At 48.2% G+C, this 17,040-nt stretch overlaps 1 protein-coding gene across 1 annotated transcript in view; it reads left to right on the plus strand.

The window, feature by feature from the left end:
• Positions 1-17,040, plus strand: part of LOC140391333 (neurobeachin-like) — a 382,107-nt gene that overhangs the window by 174,098 nt on the left and 190,969 nt on the right. The window contains exons 3-4 of the mRNA XM_072475916.1: positions 9,214-9,314; positions 13,314-13,409. Coding sequence (XP_072332017.1) covers positions 9,214-9,314; positions 13,314-13,409 — 197 coding nt within the window. The remainder of the gene's footprint in view (positions 1-9,213; positions 9,315-13,313; positions 13,410-17,040) is intronic.

Genomic DNA, 17,040 nt, shown 5'->3' on the forward strand with positions numbered 1-17,040 from the left:
GAATGGTGTGCTGTCCTACACGTCAACCAATGCAGCATCCGTTTCAAGCTGGACACTGGTGCTTCAGCGAATCTCATATCTCAAGCAGATCTTGCTCGCATCCAAAAATTCTTCCGCCGGCCTGCCAGCTGCTTGATTATAATAGCAATGCCATTACTGCGTTAGGGTCTTGTCACCTGCATGTCTCCAATAAGGCCATCAAAGCCACACTGCGATTCGAAATTGTCAAGCCTGACAAGGCTTCCCATCTTGGTGCCCATGCATGCAAGCTACTCAATTTCGTCCAGCGCGTATATGCCATGTCCTCTGCCAATATAAATCTTCAGGCTGACATTGACAAAGTCCTGTCACAATATCCGGATGTGTTCAGTGGGACGGGCACGCTGCCATACCGCTACAAAATCTTACTCAGGCCTGATGCCACGCCTGTGATCCATGCACCACGCCGGGTGCCGGCTCCTCTGAAGGGCCGTTTAAAGGCGCAGCTGCAGGAGCTCCAAGGCCAGAGTATCATCTCTAAAGTGACGGAACCGACTGACTGGGTCAGCTCGATGGTCTGTGTGAAGAAGCTCTCTGGAGAACTGCGCATATGTATAGATCCCAAGGATCTTAACTGAAACATAATGTGGGAACACTACCCGATCCCGAAGCGGGAGGAGCTAACCAGTGAGATGGCACATGCCAAATTCTTCACGAAGCTAGATGCATCGCGTGGCTTTCGGCAGATACAACTGGACGAGTCCAGCAGGAAGCTCTGCACGTTTAGTACACCTTTCGGAAGGTACTATTACAACCGCATGCCGTTTGGTGTTGTTTTAGCCTCTGAAATCTTTCACAGGATCATGGATCAGATGCTGGAGTGCATTGAGGGTCTGCGGGTTTATGTTGATTACGTCATTATATGGTCCATGACCCCAGAGGAACACATATCTCGTCTCCCCCAAGTCTTTAGACGCATACAAGCCAACGGCCTCAAGTTGAACAAGGCCAAATGCTCCTTTGGCATGTCATCAATCAAATTTTGGGTGATCAAATATCCCAGCAGGGCGTGCAACCGGTTTCGGACAAAGTCAAGGCCATCAACACCATGAAGACCCCGGAAGACAAAAAGGCGGTACTCCGCTTCCTGGGTATGGTTAACTTCTTGGGAAAGTTCATTCCCAGCCTCGCATCACACACCACGGCTCTCAGGTATCTGGTGAAGAAGTCCACTGTCTTTCAGTGGCTACCCACACATCAAGCAGAGTGGCTTGAGTTAAAGGCAAAGCTCATCACTGCTCCGGTACAAGCGTTTTTTGACCCAGAGCGGGAGACAAAAATCTCCACGGACGCCAGCCAGGATGGCATTGGTGCGGTGCTCCTCCAGAAGGATGACTCCTCGTGCTGGGCTCCAGTGGCCTCTGCGTCCAGGGCCATGACTCCTACTGAGCAGAGGTATGCTCAGATAGAGAAAGAGTGCCTGGGCCTCCTTGTCGGTATTGTAAAGTTCCATGATTATGTCTACGGTCTACCAACCTTCACAGTAGAGACTGACCACAGACCCCTAGTCCATATAATTCACAAGGACTTGAATGACATGACGCCCAGGCTTCAGCGCATTCTCCTTCGACTCCGCAGGTATGATTTTGAATTGGTTTACACACCGAGCAAGGAGCTAATCATTGCGGATGCTCTGTCTCACGCCATCACCTCGCCCTGTGAACAGGTCGACTTCATCCGCCAAATTGAGGCACAGATGCAACTGTGTGCCAGCAACCTCCCGGCTTCGGATGAACAAGTCGTCAACATTCAAGAAGAGACTGCCAATGACCCTCTTCTGCAGCGGGTCATACATCACCTTGCAAATGGTTGGCAGAAAGGGCAATGCCCCCAGTTCTTTAATGTCCAGGACGCCTAACAGTTGTCGAGGGGATCCTCCTCAAGCTGGATCGTATCATTATTCCTCGCAGCCTCCAGAGCTTAATGCTTAAACAGATCCACGAGGGACACCTCGGTATCGAGAAATGCAGACGCAGGGCCCGGCAGGCTGTCTATTGGCCTGGCATCAACGAGGACATATCCAACATGGTCCTCAATTGTGCGACTTGCCAGCGTTTCCAGCCTGCTCAGCCCAAAGAAACACTCCAGCAACATGAGATTGTGACCTCTCCGTGGTCTAAGGTGGGAATCGACCTATTTCACACCAATGCTTATAATTGACTACTTCTCGAGTTACCCCGAAGTGGTGAAACTGTCCGACCTCACATCAAGGACTGTCATCAAGGCCTGCAAGGAGACATTTGCCAGGCATGGTATTCCGCTCACGGTCATGAGCGACAACGGTCCCTGCTTCTACAGCCAAGAGTGGTCCAACTTGGCGAAGCTATACCAGTTCAAGCACATTACCTCAAGCCCACATTACCCGCAATCTAACGGGAAGGTCAAAAAAGGGGTCCATATTGTGATGCAACCGCTCTGCAAGGCTGTGGACTCAGCTTCTGACTTTAACCTTGCGCTCGTGGCGTACAGGGCAACCCCTCTGTCCATCGGTATGTCTCCGGCACAACTCCTTATGAATCGTGACCTGCGGACGACTGTTCCGGCCATTCATTTACCTGACCTGGATCACCTCCCAGTGCTGCAAAATGTGCAGCAACTCAGAAACCGGCAAAAGCTGACATACGATGCTCATGCTACTGATTTGCCCGTGCTCTCTCCGGAAGATGCTGTTCGCATCAAGTTGCCTGGTGGGGGCTGGTCAGCTCCAGCTGTTGTTGCTTGACAGGCTGCTCCCAGGTCGTTTGTGGTTCACATGGCTGATGGATCCATTGTCAGGGGAAACAGAAGGGCACTTCGCAAATTTCCCTGCCCACCACCGAATCTCACGTTCCCAGCTGTTGTTATGCCTTTTCCGGACACCTCGCTCCACGAGGCCACCAATCTGGCTGCAATCCCGCCTGTCAAGGCCCCGTTGTCCCCACCTCCACCTCTCAGGCGGTCAACAAGGATCCGACGCCAGCCCCAGAGATTGGACTTATAAATATTTCCGTTGTACATACTGTTCTGTATCTGCACGCTAGACACCTTACATGTACATATGCATTCACTCGCCATTTGCTGTAAATAGTTATATCTGTAAATATGTCGTAGATGCTCTAAGCAACCGACAATTTCTTTTTTGAAAAGGGGGGATGTCATATGTACCCATGCACATCATGAGGTAAAAACAGGCAGTGACAGACACCCAGGTTAGCCAATCAACATACAGGACAGAACCCAACCAATCACCAGACAAAACAGCAGAGAGGGGGCTTCCAACTGTAAAACACACGAGGCATCAGCACTCTGCCTCTTTCCACTGGTGACAACTGTAGTGACAGTCAGGGTGTATATGTCAGTCAGCACCTTCTACACATGGATCAGAGCTAACCTGGTCTAGTAAGTTAGAGTTAGTACACTTCGAGTAGTAGAATGTCAACACACAGCCAGCTGTGTGCATTGTTACAGAAGTTCAATAAATCGTATTGAACCAACGCCTACTTTGGTGTATGCTTTACCGTTCATCTACATCCTGTTGCAGTCCGTGTTACCCCAGGGTGATTAACACGACACACAGGGAGACAATGAAACATAACAATGAAGGACAGGAAAAGACCTCACCCATATTATCTTGATGAAATATATGCACACTGAATCTCATGCGCCCGCCCCCCGACCCCACCACCACCACCACCATTCCACTAACCAGCTACCAAGGCTTGAAAGGCAGAAAATCCAAGAATCTCACAGAGCTAATTTAAGACAAAACAAAAACCCTGGAGAATTCTTCTCCAATACATAGGCAATCAACCAGAAAGACATTCCTCAACACCTCGCCTTTTATACATAGGATTTTGGCCTTAGTCAGAAGTTCCTCCAACACCTTTTTGAATGTTTGCAGAAGATCCACACTCACCATATGAACTGATTCTGAAAATAAATACTTCCTGGAGCTAACCTAATTTGATGCTTATGTAATTTATACTCAATCTGCCTGCTCGTTTCTTGCCAAAAAGCTCCAATGGTCTACCCACATGGACCAAATCTCATGTTTTCATTTAAGTAGAAAGACATCAATCATGTCTCTATTTCTGTATTTTATTCATTCTAGCTGAAAATCGAAGACAGAAAATTTAGAAACAGATGTGCAAAACAGAGGAAGCAAAGGCTTGAAAATAGATAACAATGGACTTTTCAGTACTTAATGATATGTATTCTGGTGTAAGGTGTTCAGTGATTAAGGCAGATGAGCTGATTACTGAAATATGACTTAAAGAAAGGCAGGAATTGTAGTTCAATATTCTTGGCTACAAGATTTTCAGACAAGGTAGACAGGGAGATCAACAACGAGGGAATTGCAATACTAGTTAAAGGAACAATTACAGCTGGAAAGGCAGAGGGCTGGGGTGTGCAAGTGCTGATATGCCAGCAGGATCATGAGAAAAACCGAATGGATTGAACCGAGGGACAAGAAAAAAGGAGATAGTCCTTCTGCTGGGAGTATATCGAGTCTAAGCAATCAGAAGGAGCTAGAATGGAAAATATGTGGGCAAGGCCAGAAGCAATAATAACTTTTATTTGAAAAACACCTTTAATGTAATGAAATGCCATAAGCTGTCTCACAGGAGAACTATAGAACAAAATATGACACAGAGCCATATTAGGATATTAGGTCAGATGATCAAAAGCTTTGCCAAAGAGGCAAGCCACTCAGTTGTATTCAACTGCTACGGAAACACAAAAAAGTCACTGTGGGTGTACCTACACCTCAAGCACTGCAGCGGTTCAAAACGGCAACTCACCTTCTGAAGGGCAACTAGATGGGCAATAACTGCTGGCCTAACCAGCGACACCCACATCCCATAAATGAATTAAAAAAAGAACATATCTATCTCTGCCTTGAAACATTCAAAGACTCTCCTTCCACTGCCATTGGAGGAAGGGAGTTCCAAAGACTCACCATCATCAGAGAAAATATTTGTTCTAATCTGTTTTAAATGGGCAATACTTTATTTTAAAACAGTGATCCCTGGTTCTAGATTTTCTGACATGAGAAAATATCATTTCTATCGACCTTGTCAAAGACCCCTCATGATCCTATATGTTTTAATCAAGTCGCCTCTTAATCTTCTGAACTCCAGCGGATACAAACCCAGCCTGTCCAATCTTTCATCAGAAGACAACCTGCGCCTTCCTGGTATTAGTTTAGTAAACTATCTCTGATCTACTTATAATGCAATTACATCCTTCCTTAAATAAGGAGACCAATATTGTACACAGTACTTCACATATGGGCCAGGATTCTCCGACCCGGTGCCGGGTCGGCGAATCCCCGGGGGGAAGCGAGAATAGTGCGCCGCCGCCCCGATGCCGGCTTCCCCAATCTCCGGCGATTCTCCTGGCCCCGATGGGCCGAGTGGCCGACGAGTTTGGCCGAGTCCCGCCGGCGTGGGTTACTCAGGTCCCACACGGCGGGACCTGGAAGGGGAGTCTGGGAGGGAGGTCCCGGAGGGGGGCCGGGGGATCCGACCCGGGGGAGGGTAGGCCTCCATGGTTGCCTGGCCTGCGATCGGGGCCTACCGATGGGCGGGCGGGCTGGTTCCGTGGGGGCCTATTTTACTCCGCGCCGGGCCCATGTAGGGCTCCGCCATATTGCCCGGGGCCGGCGTAGAGAAGGGAACCCCCGCGCATGCATGGAAATACGCTGGCCATAGCGTGTATGTGCGGAAATACGTTGGCCATTCCACACATGCGCGGAAATACGCCAGCCATTCCGCGCATGCGCGGAATCACGCTGGCCGTTCCGTGCATATGCGGACTCACGCGGGCCGTTCCGAGCTGGCTGGAGCTGCGGGGACACTCCGCCAACCGAGCCCCCTAGGAAGGGGAGCATTCCCCATTATCGGGGACATTTGATGCCAGAGTGGTTGCTGCCGCTTTTCACGCCGGCGTGGGGACATAGCCCCATTATTAGAGAATCTCGCCCATGGTCTCACCAGTGCCCTCAATACATTCCCCTCACAAATATTAATATTTTATTAGTTTTCCTAATTACTTGTTGTACCCGCATACGAGCCTTTTACAATTCATGCACCAGGAAATCCAGGTCCCTCTAAATCTCAGAGCTGTGCAATTTCTCACCATTTGGATAATATGCCTCCTTTTTATCCTTTTGCTGAAATGGATAATTTCATATTTAGCCACATTGTACTCAATTTGCCAGATCTTTATCCACTCACTTAAATTATCTTGTAGACGTTGCCTTATGTCCTCTTCGCAATTTACTTTCCTATCTATCTTTGTATCAGCAGCAAATTTAGCAACCATGCCTTTGATCCATTCATCCAAGTTATTTATATAAATTGTAAGAAGTTGAGGGCCTAGCACCAACCCCTAGCATGTCACTAGTTACAACCTGCCAACCAGAAAAAGACTCATTTATTCCAGCTCTGTTTCCTGTCAGCTAGCCATCCTTCAATCCATGCCAATCCTCCTACACCGTGAGCTTTTATTGTTTCAATAATCTTTGCTGTGACATCTTGTCAAACGCCTTCTGGAAATCAAAATACTGTACATCCACCAGTTCTCTTTTATCTACAGCAATGTGACTCCTTCAAAAAACTCCCATTAATTGGTTAAACATAATTTTCCCTTTCACAAAATCATGTTGACTCTGCCTGATTGCCTTGAATTTTTCCAATGTCCTGCCATAACCTCTGTAATAATAGTTATAATTCTTCTATCCTCCAATAATCCTTATGATGGATGAGCATGGAAGTGGAAAGGGAGGAGCGGGGAGGAGTGGAAAGGAAAGCTCGGGGGGGGGGGGGGGGGGGGCGTGGGGGCAGGTAGTGGGAATGGAATGGATCATAAGGGGCTGGTTTAGCACACTGGGCTAAATCGCTGGCTTTTAAAGCAGACCAAGGCAGGCCAGCAGCACGGTTCGATTCCCGTACCAGCCTCCCCGAACAGGCGCCGGAATGTGGCGACTAGGGGCTTTTCACAGTCACTTCATTGAAGCCTACTCGTGACAATAAGCGATTTTCATTTAATTTCATTTCATTCATGTTAAATTAACTGGCCTGTTGTTTCCTGCTTTATGTCTCCCTCCCTTTTTGAATTAAGGAATTACATTTGCTATCTTCCGATCTAATGGCACCTTCAGGGCCCGGGGAGAGGGGGGTATTCGGGTGGGATGCCAGGTAAGGGTGGATGGGTGGGTGGTTAGGCGAGTAGCTAGAGGTGTGTATGGGGAGGGTGGGGAGGTCGGGTGGTGGTGTTATTCGGTGCGGTGGGTGGGTGGGAGAGTGATAAGGGGGTGGGGGAATGGTTGGCGGGGTAGTCAGGAGAGTGGTTGGGGAAGGAGTCACGAGAGCAACTGAGCAACTGGGAGAGGCAGGGGCCAATCGAAGAGCAGTCTTCAGGTGGGCAGTGGGGGGAGGAGTGTTGGTGGGAGACAATCCATTCTCCACCATTCCATTCCCACTACCTGCCCCCACCCACCCCGACCCCTTGCTATCCACCCCCCCGAGCTTTCCTTTCCACTCCTCCCCGCTCCTCCCTTTCCACTTCCATGCCCCTCCAATTCCCCCATCCCCATTTTTTTCACCCCCCCTCCCTTATCACTCCCCCTTCCAATCCCACCACGCCCTCCCATTACCCCACCACTCCCTTTCCTCTTCCCCGCTCCCTCCCTTTCCATCAACTGCACCCCTCCATTTCCAGCCCCTGCCCCCTCCCTTGCCACCTCCTCCCTTTCCACTCACCCCTGCCCCTTCTCTTTCCATCCCTCTTCCCCCTCCCTTTCCACTCCCTGCCTCCTCCCTTTCCACTCCCTGCCCCCTCCCTTTCCACTCCCTGCCCCCTCCCTTTCCACTCCCTGCCCCCTCCCTTTCCACTCCCTGCCCTTCCCTTTCCATCCCCTGTCCTTCCCTTTCCATCCCTCTTCCCCCTCCCTTTCCATCCCCTGCACTTCCCTTTCTATCCCTCTTCCCCCTCCCTTTCCACTCTCCCGCCCCCTCCCTTTCTACTCCCCTGCCCCCCTCCCTTTCCATCCCCTCCCTTTCCAACCCCTTCCCCCTCCCTTTCCATCCCCCTTCCCCCTCCCTTTCCATCCCCTGCCCCCCTTCCTGTCCATCCCCTGCCCCCCTCCCTTCCTCTCCCCTTCCCTCCCCTGCCACCTCCCTTTCTACTCCCCTGCCCCCTCCACATTTCCTTCCTAATCAACCCCCACCCTTCCCATTCCACTCCCCCCTTTCCCTCCCTTTCCATTTCCTTCCAACTCCCTCCCCATCCCCTTTTTTTGCATCCCCCCCACCTGGTCCCTCCCTTGCCACTTCCCCCACCCCCCACTCTTGCCACACCCCCTTCCTTTCCACTTACTTTCTACTCTTCCCCGCCCCATCCCTTTCCACTACCTCCCCACCTCCTTTCCTCTCCCCCTCCCATCACGTCTTCCCCTCCGTCTCCTCATCCCCTCCCTTTCTGCTTTCCCTCCCATTTTCAGCGCCCCATGGTCCCCCCGCCCCCTCGGTCCCTGTAAGGATTAGTTCAACCTGTGCTTGCCCTTGTTCTGACCTGGGACCTTTTGACCCTGCTGTGGCCTTACTTTCAATCCCCTGTCGTCTGCCCCACTTTTGGGCTTCGCTCCTCCTTCACCCCCACAACCTTGGACATTGCTTTAAAGAAGGCTGTCCAGAACCCGACAAGTCTGGGGCTGCCCAGAATATGTGGGTGTGGTTGGCTGGACCTCCCTGGCACCGTTCACATTTGTCCTCGACATGCACATTTTTAATGTGAAAGCTTTATAATTTCAGTCTAGGTGGTATCTGAAAATAGTAATATTTTTCTTTCAATTTTCTTTACTACTCTCCTTATCCAACGCTTGCAGGTGACCATCCATTTGTAGTATATCCAGAATGAATGTGTGTGAAGCTGTAAATAGGATAAAAATGAGGCACTTGTGACAGATCCTGGACATGTTTTTGATACCTATGCGACTTAAGAGTGCATAGGTATCACAGAATTCCGTGATTCTATGATACCTATAGGACTTAGAATTGAGGTTCCCAATAATGCTGGTTTATTTTGCCGAGTTGCTTCCTGGTTTCTGTTCTTCTGATCTTCACTTGTAATAACATGAAATGTATTAATTTCCAGCTTTCATGTTTATGGTGTGAAATATTTATTTTACAGATCTACTGGTTGATATGTTGGGTGTTCTCGCAAGCTATAGCATTACTGTCAAGGAACTCAAGCTGCTTTTCAGCATGTTGCGTGGAGAAAATGGATTCTGGGTGAGCTCCAGTTTTAAGACTTAAGTATGTTAAGCAGTGAAACCAAAGCCCAATTTTTTTCGAGTATCATATAGCAAGAAAGCAACAATTAAGTGCGAGGAGCTTTGTTGCTGAGATAGTAACCATCTGATCAGCTGTTACTTCTCTTCCTTCCCCAAGCCCACCGGGCCAAACTTGCCCCACAGCCCCAGCCCTGAACTCTCAAATTTCCGTGCTTTCTCTCTCATCTTCCCACATGCCATCTCCGAGCTCTTCTTGTCCATGAAACCCAGCTCCTCACTTGGACCTCTTCCTATTGAATTGCTAACCACCAAACTCCCCTTCCTGGCTCCATGTTAGCTGTTATCATGATGGATCTCTCTCTTCAGGCACTATCCCATCTCCTTAAAACCTGCTGTCATCAATCCCCCAATACAAAAATCCCTGGCAAACTACCATCTCATCTCTAACATTCCTTTTCTTTCCAACATCCTTGGATGTGTGTTGTTGCCGTCCAAATCCAAAAAGGAAAAAAAAAGAAAGACTTGTAGTAATATAGCACCTTTCATGATTATTGAATGTTTCAAAGCTCTTTACAGCCAATTAAGTACTTCTTGGAGTGTATAAAGGTAAAGTCGCCCTAGTCACTGATGACCATAGGCTGCTTTCCCCTTTGAGGGAGAGAGCTGACTAGTGGTGATTTAACCTGAGGATCAACAAACCTCCGGTGAGGGGAAAGGTTGAGAAGGCGGGCCTTCATGAAAAGCCTCTTGGAGTGTGATGTGCCATCAATTAACACAAGACGAGTAGTGAACAAAACTGTGGCTTTAAAGCTAAACAGAAAGCCTCCTGGCCAAACTGGGGCAGGGCCGGAGGTCAGCCACCTTTATACCGAGCCCGAGGGGAGGCGGAGCCATCAGGCAGTGGTTTACCACAATACATGTAGTACAGTAACAGTTTACCACAATATATATAATACATTAACAGTGGTTTACTACATTCACCCCCTGTTTAAAAAAAAGAGTCCAGCGGAGGTGAAGTGGACTTAAAGGTCGAGTTTGTCGGGGGCTTTGATCCATCCATCCCGGCCGTGGTGTGTACACTGGTGTCGAGACCTGCGCGTCCGGGAGCGTCTTGTCTTCTTCTTCGCCCAGTAGTTGAGTCGGTGGAGGGGGGAGCAGTGTAGGGGCGGGGCTGGTGGTGATGGTCGCCGGTGGGCCTGCGGGTGCCAAATCTCGAAGTAGCCGGGTAGTGGTGGAGGGAGACGGTGTAGGGTCGGGGGTGGTGGTGATGGTCGCTGGGGAACCTGCAGGTGCTAAATCCAGGAGGGAGACTGTGTCCTGCCGCCCGTCATGATGTGCCACGTAGACATATTATGGGTTGGCATGGAGGAGCAGGACCTTCTTGACGAGGGGATCCGATTTATGACTCCTTGCATGCTTCCGGAGGAGGAAGGGCCCTGGGACTGTCAGCCAGGAAGGGAGCGAGACCCCTGAGGTGGACTTCCTAGGGAAGGCAAACATACGTTCATGAGGAGTCTCATTGGTGGCAGTGCACAAGAGCGACCGGATGGAGTGGAGCGCATCGGGAAGGACCTCCTGCCAGCGGGAGACTGAGAGACTTCTAGACCGTAGGGTCAGAAGGACGGCCTTCCAGACCGTCGCGTTCTCCCTCTCTACATGTCCGTTTCCCCAGGGCTTGTATTTTGTCGCCCTGCTTGAGGCGATGCCCTTGCTAAGCGGAAACTGACGCAATTCGTCGCTCATGAAGGAGGATATATCCCTAGCTCCTCTTTGAAATAGTGCTATGGGGGAGTGTGGCTGCTCATGGCAATGGTGAGGTTTAATGCTCATCTGAAAAACAGCACATCTGCTGGGTGCAGCGCTGGAATGTCAGCCTGGTTTGTTGCACTGAAGTCCTGGAGCAGGAGTTAAACTCACAACCTTCTGATTGAGGTGAGAGTGCTATCAACTGAGCTACAAGTGCCACTGTGATCCATATGTATGGCACTATAATCCATACCCATCGTTCCCAGACTCCATGCTCGGTTTCCACCCTGCCACATTACTCAAATGGCTGTTATCAAGGTAACAAATGACATCCTATGTGACTATGATACAGGTAAGCTATCCACCCTCTTACTTTGCTACCTATCTGTAGCCTTCGGCACAATTAAAAAAAAAAAAAAAAATTTGTGTACCCAGTTAATTTTTTCCAATTAAGGGGCAATTTAGCGTGGCCAATCCACCTAACCTGCACATCTTTTGGGCTTTGGGGCAAAACCCTCGCAAACACAGGGAGAATGTGCAAACTCCAACGGACAGTGACCCAGAGCCAGGATTGAACCTGGGACCTCGCAGTGTTAACCACTGCGCCACCATGCTGCCCCGCCTTTGGCACAATTGACCATTCAATGTCTTCCCACCATCATCCACCTGGATGGGACTGTTCTCGCCTGGTTCCGTTCTCATCTGTCTAATTGTAACCAGAGTATCATCTACAATGGCTTCACTTCCTACTCCCATTCAGTTACATCTGGTGTTTCCCATGGACCTACCCTTGGCACGCTGCTATTTCTGGATGATTAGAAATATAGTATGATTATCTTCAATCTCCTCTACAAGCTCTGTTCCCTCGCTACTGACTTCACCCCTCTCTCTGGCAATTGTCTGTGGCTGAAGTAAACTGTTGTAACCATGGTATATTTATCTCCGAGTTGAGCTTCTGACCACAAATCTTTGCCATCACAAAGACTGTATTTCTACCTTCATAACATTGCCCGCCTCTGCCCCAGTGTAAGCTCATCTGTTTCTGAAGCTCTAATGCATGCCTTTGTTATCTTTTGACCTGAACATTTAAATTACTTCTGGCTTGCCTTCCACTGCCTACCCTCTGTAAATCAAAACTGTACCTCTGTACTTACTTGCACCAAGTTCTGTTCACCCATCACAATACCTTGACCATAAATTTCTCATCCGTGTTTTCAAATCCCTCCATGGCCTCACTGCTCCCTACCTCTAAACTTCAGCCCGACAACCCTCTGAAATATCTGCATTTTTCAATTTTGACCTTCTAAGTATCCCTGATTTTGATTGCTCCACCATTGGTGCACCGTTATTCCCGGCGGGGAGCTTTGTAGTTAGGGGTGGCACGGCAGCACAGTGGTTAGCACTGTTGCTTCACAGTGCCAGGAACCCGGGTTCGATTGCTGGCTTGGGTCATTGTCTGTACGGAGCCTGCACGTTCTTCCCATGTCTGTCTGGGTTTCCTCCGGGTGCTCCAGTTTCATTCCAGAAGTCCCCAAAGACGTGCTTGTTAGGTGAATTGGACATTCTGAATTCTCCCTCAATGTACCCGAACAGGTACGGTAGTGTGGTGACTAGGGGATTTTCACAGTAACTTAATTGCAGTGTTAATATAAGCCTACTTATGACACTAATGAAGATTATTATTATTATGTTCCATGAAGCACCTTAAGGCATTTTATAAGGGGGAGACAATGGCATAGTGGTAATGTCACTTGACTCATAATTCCGGGGTTCAAATCCCATCATGACAACAGGCAGAATTTAAATCCCATTAATACATTATAAAATGTCTTCAATTAAAAAGTAGTCTCTGTTATGGTGACCATGAAACAATTGGAATCAGCCATCCTTAGCTGGTGTGGCCAATGATGCGAGTCCAGATCCTCCTGACTCTTAATTGTCCTCTGAATTGGCCCAGCAAGTCGCCCAGTTCAAGGGTCTTTGGGGATGGGCAACAAATGCTGACGTTGCCAGTGAGACATACATCCCATGAAAGAATTAAAAAGACATTAAAGACTTTATATAGATACAAGTTGACGGTGTAGCACATAACCGTTGTTTTAGAGTGCATTAAAGCTTTGTGTTTAGATAATCTGATGTGACTGTTTTTCTTAAAATAAATGTGCTAACTAAATTGCAAAGATTAAATGTTGTCTTAGATGCTTAATCAATGATATGCTTCTCGGCTTTTAATTACATTTCTTTTTCACAGCCAAGGCATGCAATTAAATTGCTGTCAATTCTGAATCAGATGCCACAAAGACAAGGCCCAGATACCTTCTTCAATTTTCCTGGACGGAGTGCAGCAGTAAGATTTATTATAGATTTCATTCCAACCTATGTTTACTATTTTGTATCTTGAAAGATTCTATTAATCTTGCTCCATTTTTGAAATAGCTTCTCAATATCAGCTTCTCCTTCAGAACAAATGGAAGGCGGTGGCATCGTGGTATTGTCGTTGGACTAGCAATCCAGAGACTCAGGTTCCCAAGTTCGAATCCCACAATGCCAGATGGTGCAATTTGAATTCAATAAAAATCTAGAAATAAAGGTCTAATGACCATGCAACCATTGTCTTAAAACCCCATCTTGTTCACCAATGTCTTTCAGGGAAGGAAATTTGCCACTCTTACCTGGTCTGGCCTACATGTGACTCCAGACCTCACAGAGAGATATGGTTGACTCATAATTGCCACCCCATTGAAATGGCCTAGCCACTCAGTTCAAGGGCAGTGAGGGATGGGCAAGAAATGGTGCAAGAACAATTTTTAAAAAAACTTAAAAGAACCATTTACAACATTTTCCTTGTAGAGAAAGAAATTCTTTTGATATTGAATGCTGATCACAAAATAAATACGCTTGCAGATGGATACTTGGCTCAACTATGTAGATAAATGGGAAGTCCTCTCTGCTCCCAAATTATATTCAATTATCTTCCAAATTTCCCCATGGCCTCTGCTATGTTGAACAGAGAACCATTGCAGATGTTATTCACATTACGTGAAAATAATGTGTTGTAGATCCAAAATTTTCTTTTCACTATTGTAAACCTGGTCATACTTCCATAACACTGCTGACTCTGGATTTACCTTTCCAATGCCATTAATACCTTGTTGAAATATTTCCTCTCTGTCTCCTCCTTTCAAGATTATTTAATCTTCTGACATTATATATGAGCCCCCACCATGATTCTCCTATCTGGACCTCCAGCAGTACTCCCATGTACACTTTGTGTATAAGTTGCTAAAATTAGTTACAGTACTCAAGGTGCAGTGTGAATAGTTTAAATGTAATATCCTCAGACTTGTGTTCCACTGATTCAAGTAATATATGATGCAGCATTTAATTTATGTCAGCTGCTCTGAAATAACTGGATATGAAATATCAATTTTGCTAACGCCCTGTCAACTTCAACATTGAGGGCAGCACGGTGGCGCAGTGGTTAGCACTGCTGCCTCATGGCGACGAGGTCCCAGGTTCGATCCCGGCTCTGGTTCATTGTGCATGTGGAGTTTGCACATTCTCCCCGTGTTTGTGTGGGTTTCGTCCCCACAACCCAAAGATGTGCAATGTAGGTGGATTGGCCACGCTAAATTGCCACTTTAATTGGAAAAAATTAATTGGGCACTCAAATTAAAAAATTTAAGAAAAACTTCAACATTAAATCTTTCACCTTCAACGTTGGCTAGCATTCGTGGGATTATGTATTCCTGTCTCCCTGCCAATCCTGGATTTGTATTGAACGGATCTGAGACTATGCTGCTGATTTACAAATTGTTTTTGTTAAATGAATGTTTGGTCTAAGCTCAATTATGCAACGCCTTATTCTAGGCAGTAAGTATGAGCAGTAATAATGTGAATACAGCTGGCTGATACTGCCAAAAAATGTTTCTTTTTGTCTCTTTTTCCTTTCGCTCCACTTCCTTTTCCAACTTTTTTCCTTCTTGCTTCCATCTTTTCTTTTCTCCTTCCCTCCTTCCAGTTTTCTCTCCTCCCTTTTTTTGCTTGTTTGTCTTTGCTTTCTTGCGCTCCTTTTGAGAAAGACTCTGGTTGCAAATTAATGGAAACATTTCTAAGTGTGGTTTTGGGTGACTTGGCAGAGGGATTTTTGACAGCTGCGTTGGCGAGATCGCAACCCGTATTTAATGGCACTTAGTGCTGGAAGTAAGCCCCCATGAGCATCTTGCCATTACTGTCGGTCTTGCCGTCTGATTCACCAGACTCGCGCCTCAGCAGCTTGCCACTAACGAGGGGGAGCTGCTTTTAAACGCTCCCTCTCCACTCTCTCCCAGTCAACACACAAATGTGGCAGCGTGCAGATCTGCTCCTCGCTTTGGGGATGCTGACCTGATCAGGGTTCTCGACGCAGTCGATGCGTGACAGGACATCCTATTCCCCCGAGGGGGTTGGAGGACCAGCAGCAGGGTCACTAATGCCGCATGGGAGGCAATGGCAGTGGTTGTCAGTGCGGGCAGAAGGACCGCTGTACAATGTTGGAAGAAGAACAACAATCAACATTGCGCTGCAAGGGTAAGTTACCACCTCTCTCCTGGCATCAGTTCCGCCTGCCATCCGTCAAATTCCCTACCCCCCCAGGCATTAATCATTAAACAATTAACAATTAATCATTAAACAAATAAAGTCACCAGTAATCTGCTTTTCTGAGGGCCACGAAGAATCCAGCACGAGTTTTAAGGATACAAAGTAATAACATTTATTTACAATAACATATATATATAACAGCAGCAGCAACTTCCCTTGCTGCACACTCCTTCCTCCTGGTTTCAAACTGGCCAGCTTTATTTATACTTCGAGTTTACTAATGGTTTCTCCGCCCCCCCCTCATTGGGGAAGCTCATGCTCCCACAGGATTGTGGGATTGTCATTAGTCCCCAGCCAATGGTAAGCAGGCAGGTTATAACATCCCTCCCCCCCAAAGTCCAAGGAATCCACCAAAGACCCTGGCGAAGGAGGGCATTGGACTCATTTTGCCACACGCCGGACACCATTTGCACGCGGCACTAGATCAGGCGGCGTGTAACGAGACGGAGACCGGCGCTTCCGTGATGAATGGCGCAACGGTTGTACATCCACGACCCGTGGACCCGAGGATTCCCCCTCTGATGCGTCCTGTGTCTCCATCTCGGAGTCAGAGTCTGCTGCCTCCGTCATGTCAGCGTCTCTATCTCCATTCGGTTCTGTAACGACCTGCGCAGGCTTCGAGTGAGGCACCAGTGGAAGATTGTGAGGACTACCTTCCCTTGTCCCTGGTCTCTGCGGCTGTAGAAATGAGCTCCGGGGGCGGGGAATCTTTTATGGGGATAGTCTTCTGGACCGAACGTGGTCTACATGTTTGCGCTGGAGACAACCCTGGGCTTGCATCTGGTAAGATATAGGGCCCGTTTGGCGAAAGATTACGCCAGGAACCCACTGGGCACCACCAGCAAAATTTCGAACGAACACTGGGTCACCGGGCGCAAACTGCCGAATCGGCCGATGCCGAGAAAATCCCTGTCCCTGCCGTTCTTGTGTGCGGTGTACTTTTGCGCCAATGTCCGGGAAAACCATACTAAGGCGGGTGCGAAGTCTCCGGCCCATTAGGAGTTCTGCGGGAGCTACCCAAGTCACCGCATGGGGGCGTGGTCCTATACATAAACAAAAAGCGAGCCAGTCTCGTGTCCATTGATCCGGAAGACTGCTTCTTTAGGCCTCTTTTGAATGTCTGCACTGCGCGCTCTGCCAACCCATTTGAAGCCGGGTGGTAAGGGGCAGTGCGGATATGGCGTATGCCGTTCATAGTCGTGAACCTCGCAAACTCCTCACTCGATAATGGAGTGCCGTTATCCGTGACCAGCACCTCGGGTAGGCCATGCGTACTAAAAGACGAACGCATCTTTTCAATTGTTGCGCAGGATGTTGTCCCCTGCATCTTATGCACC

This window comes from Scyliorhinus torazame, chromosome 15 (assembly GCF_047496885.1).
Source record: "Scyliorhinus torazame isolate Kashiwa2021f chromosome 15, sScyTor2.1, whole genome shotgun sequence".
NCBI classification, from domain to species: Eukaryota; Metazoa; Chordata; class Chondrichthyes; order Carcharhiniformes; family Scyliorhinidae; genus Scyliorhinus; species Scyliorhinus torazame.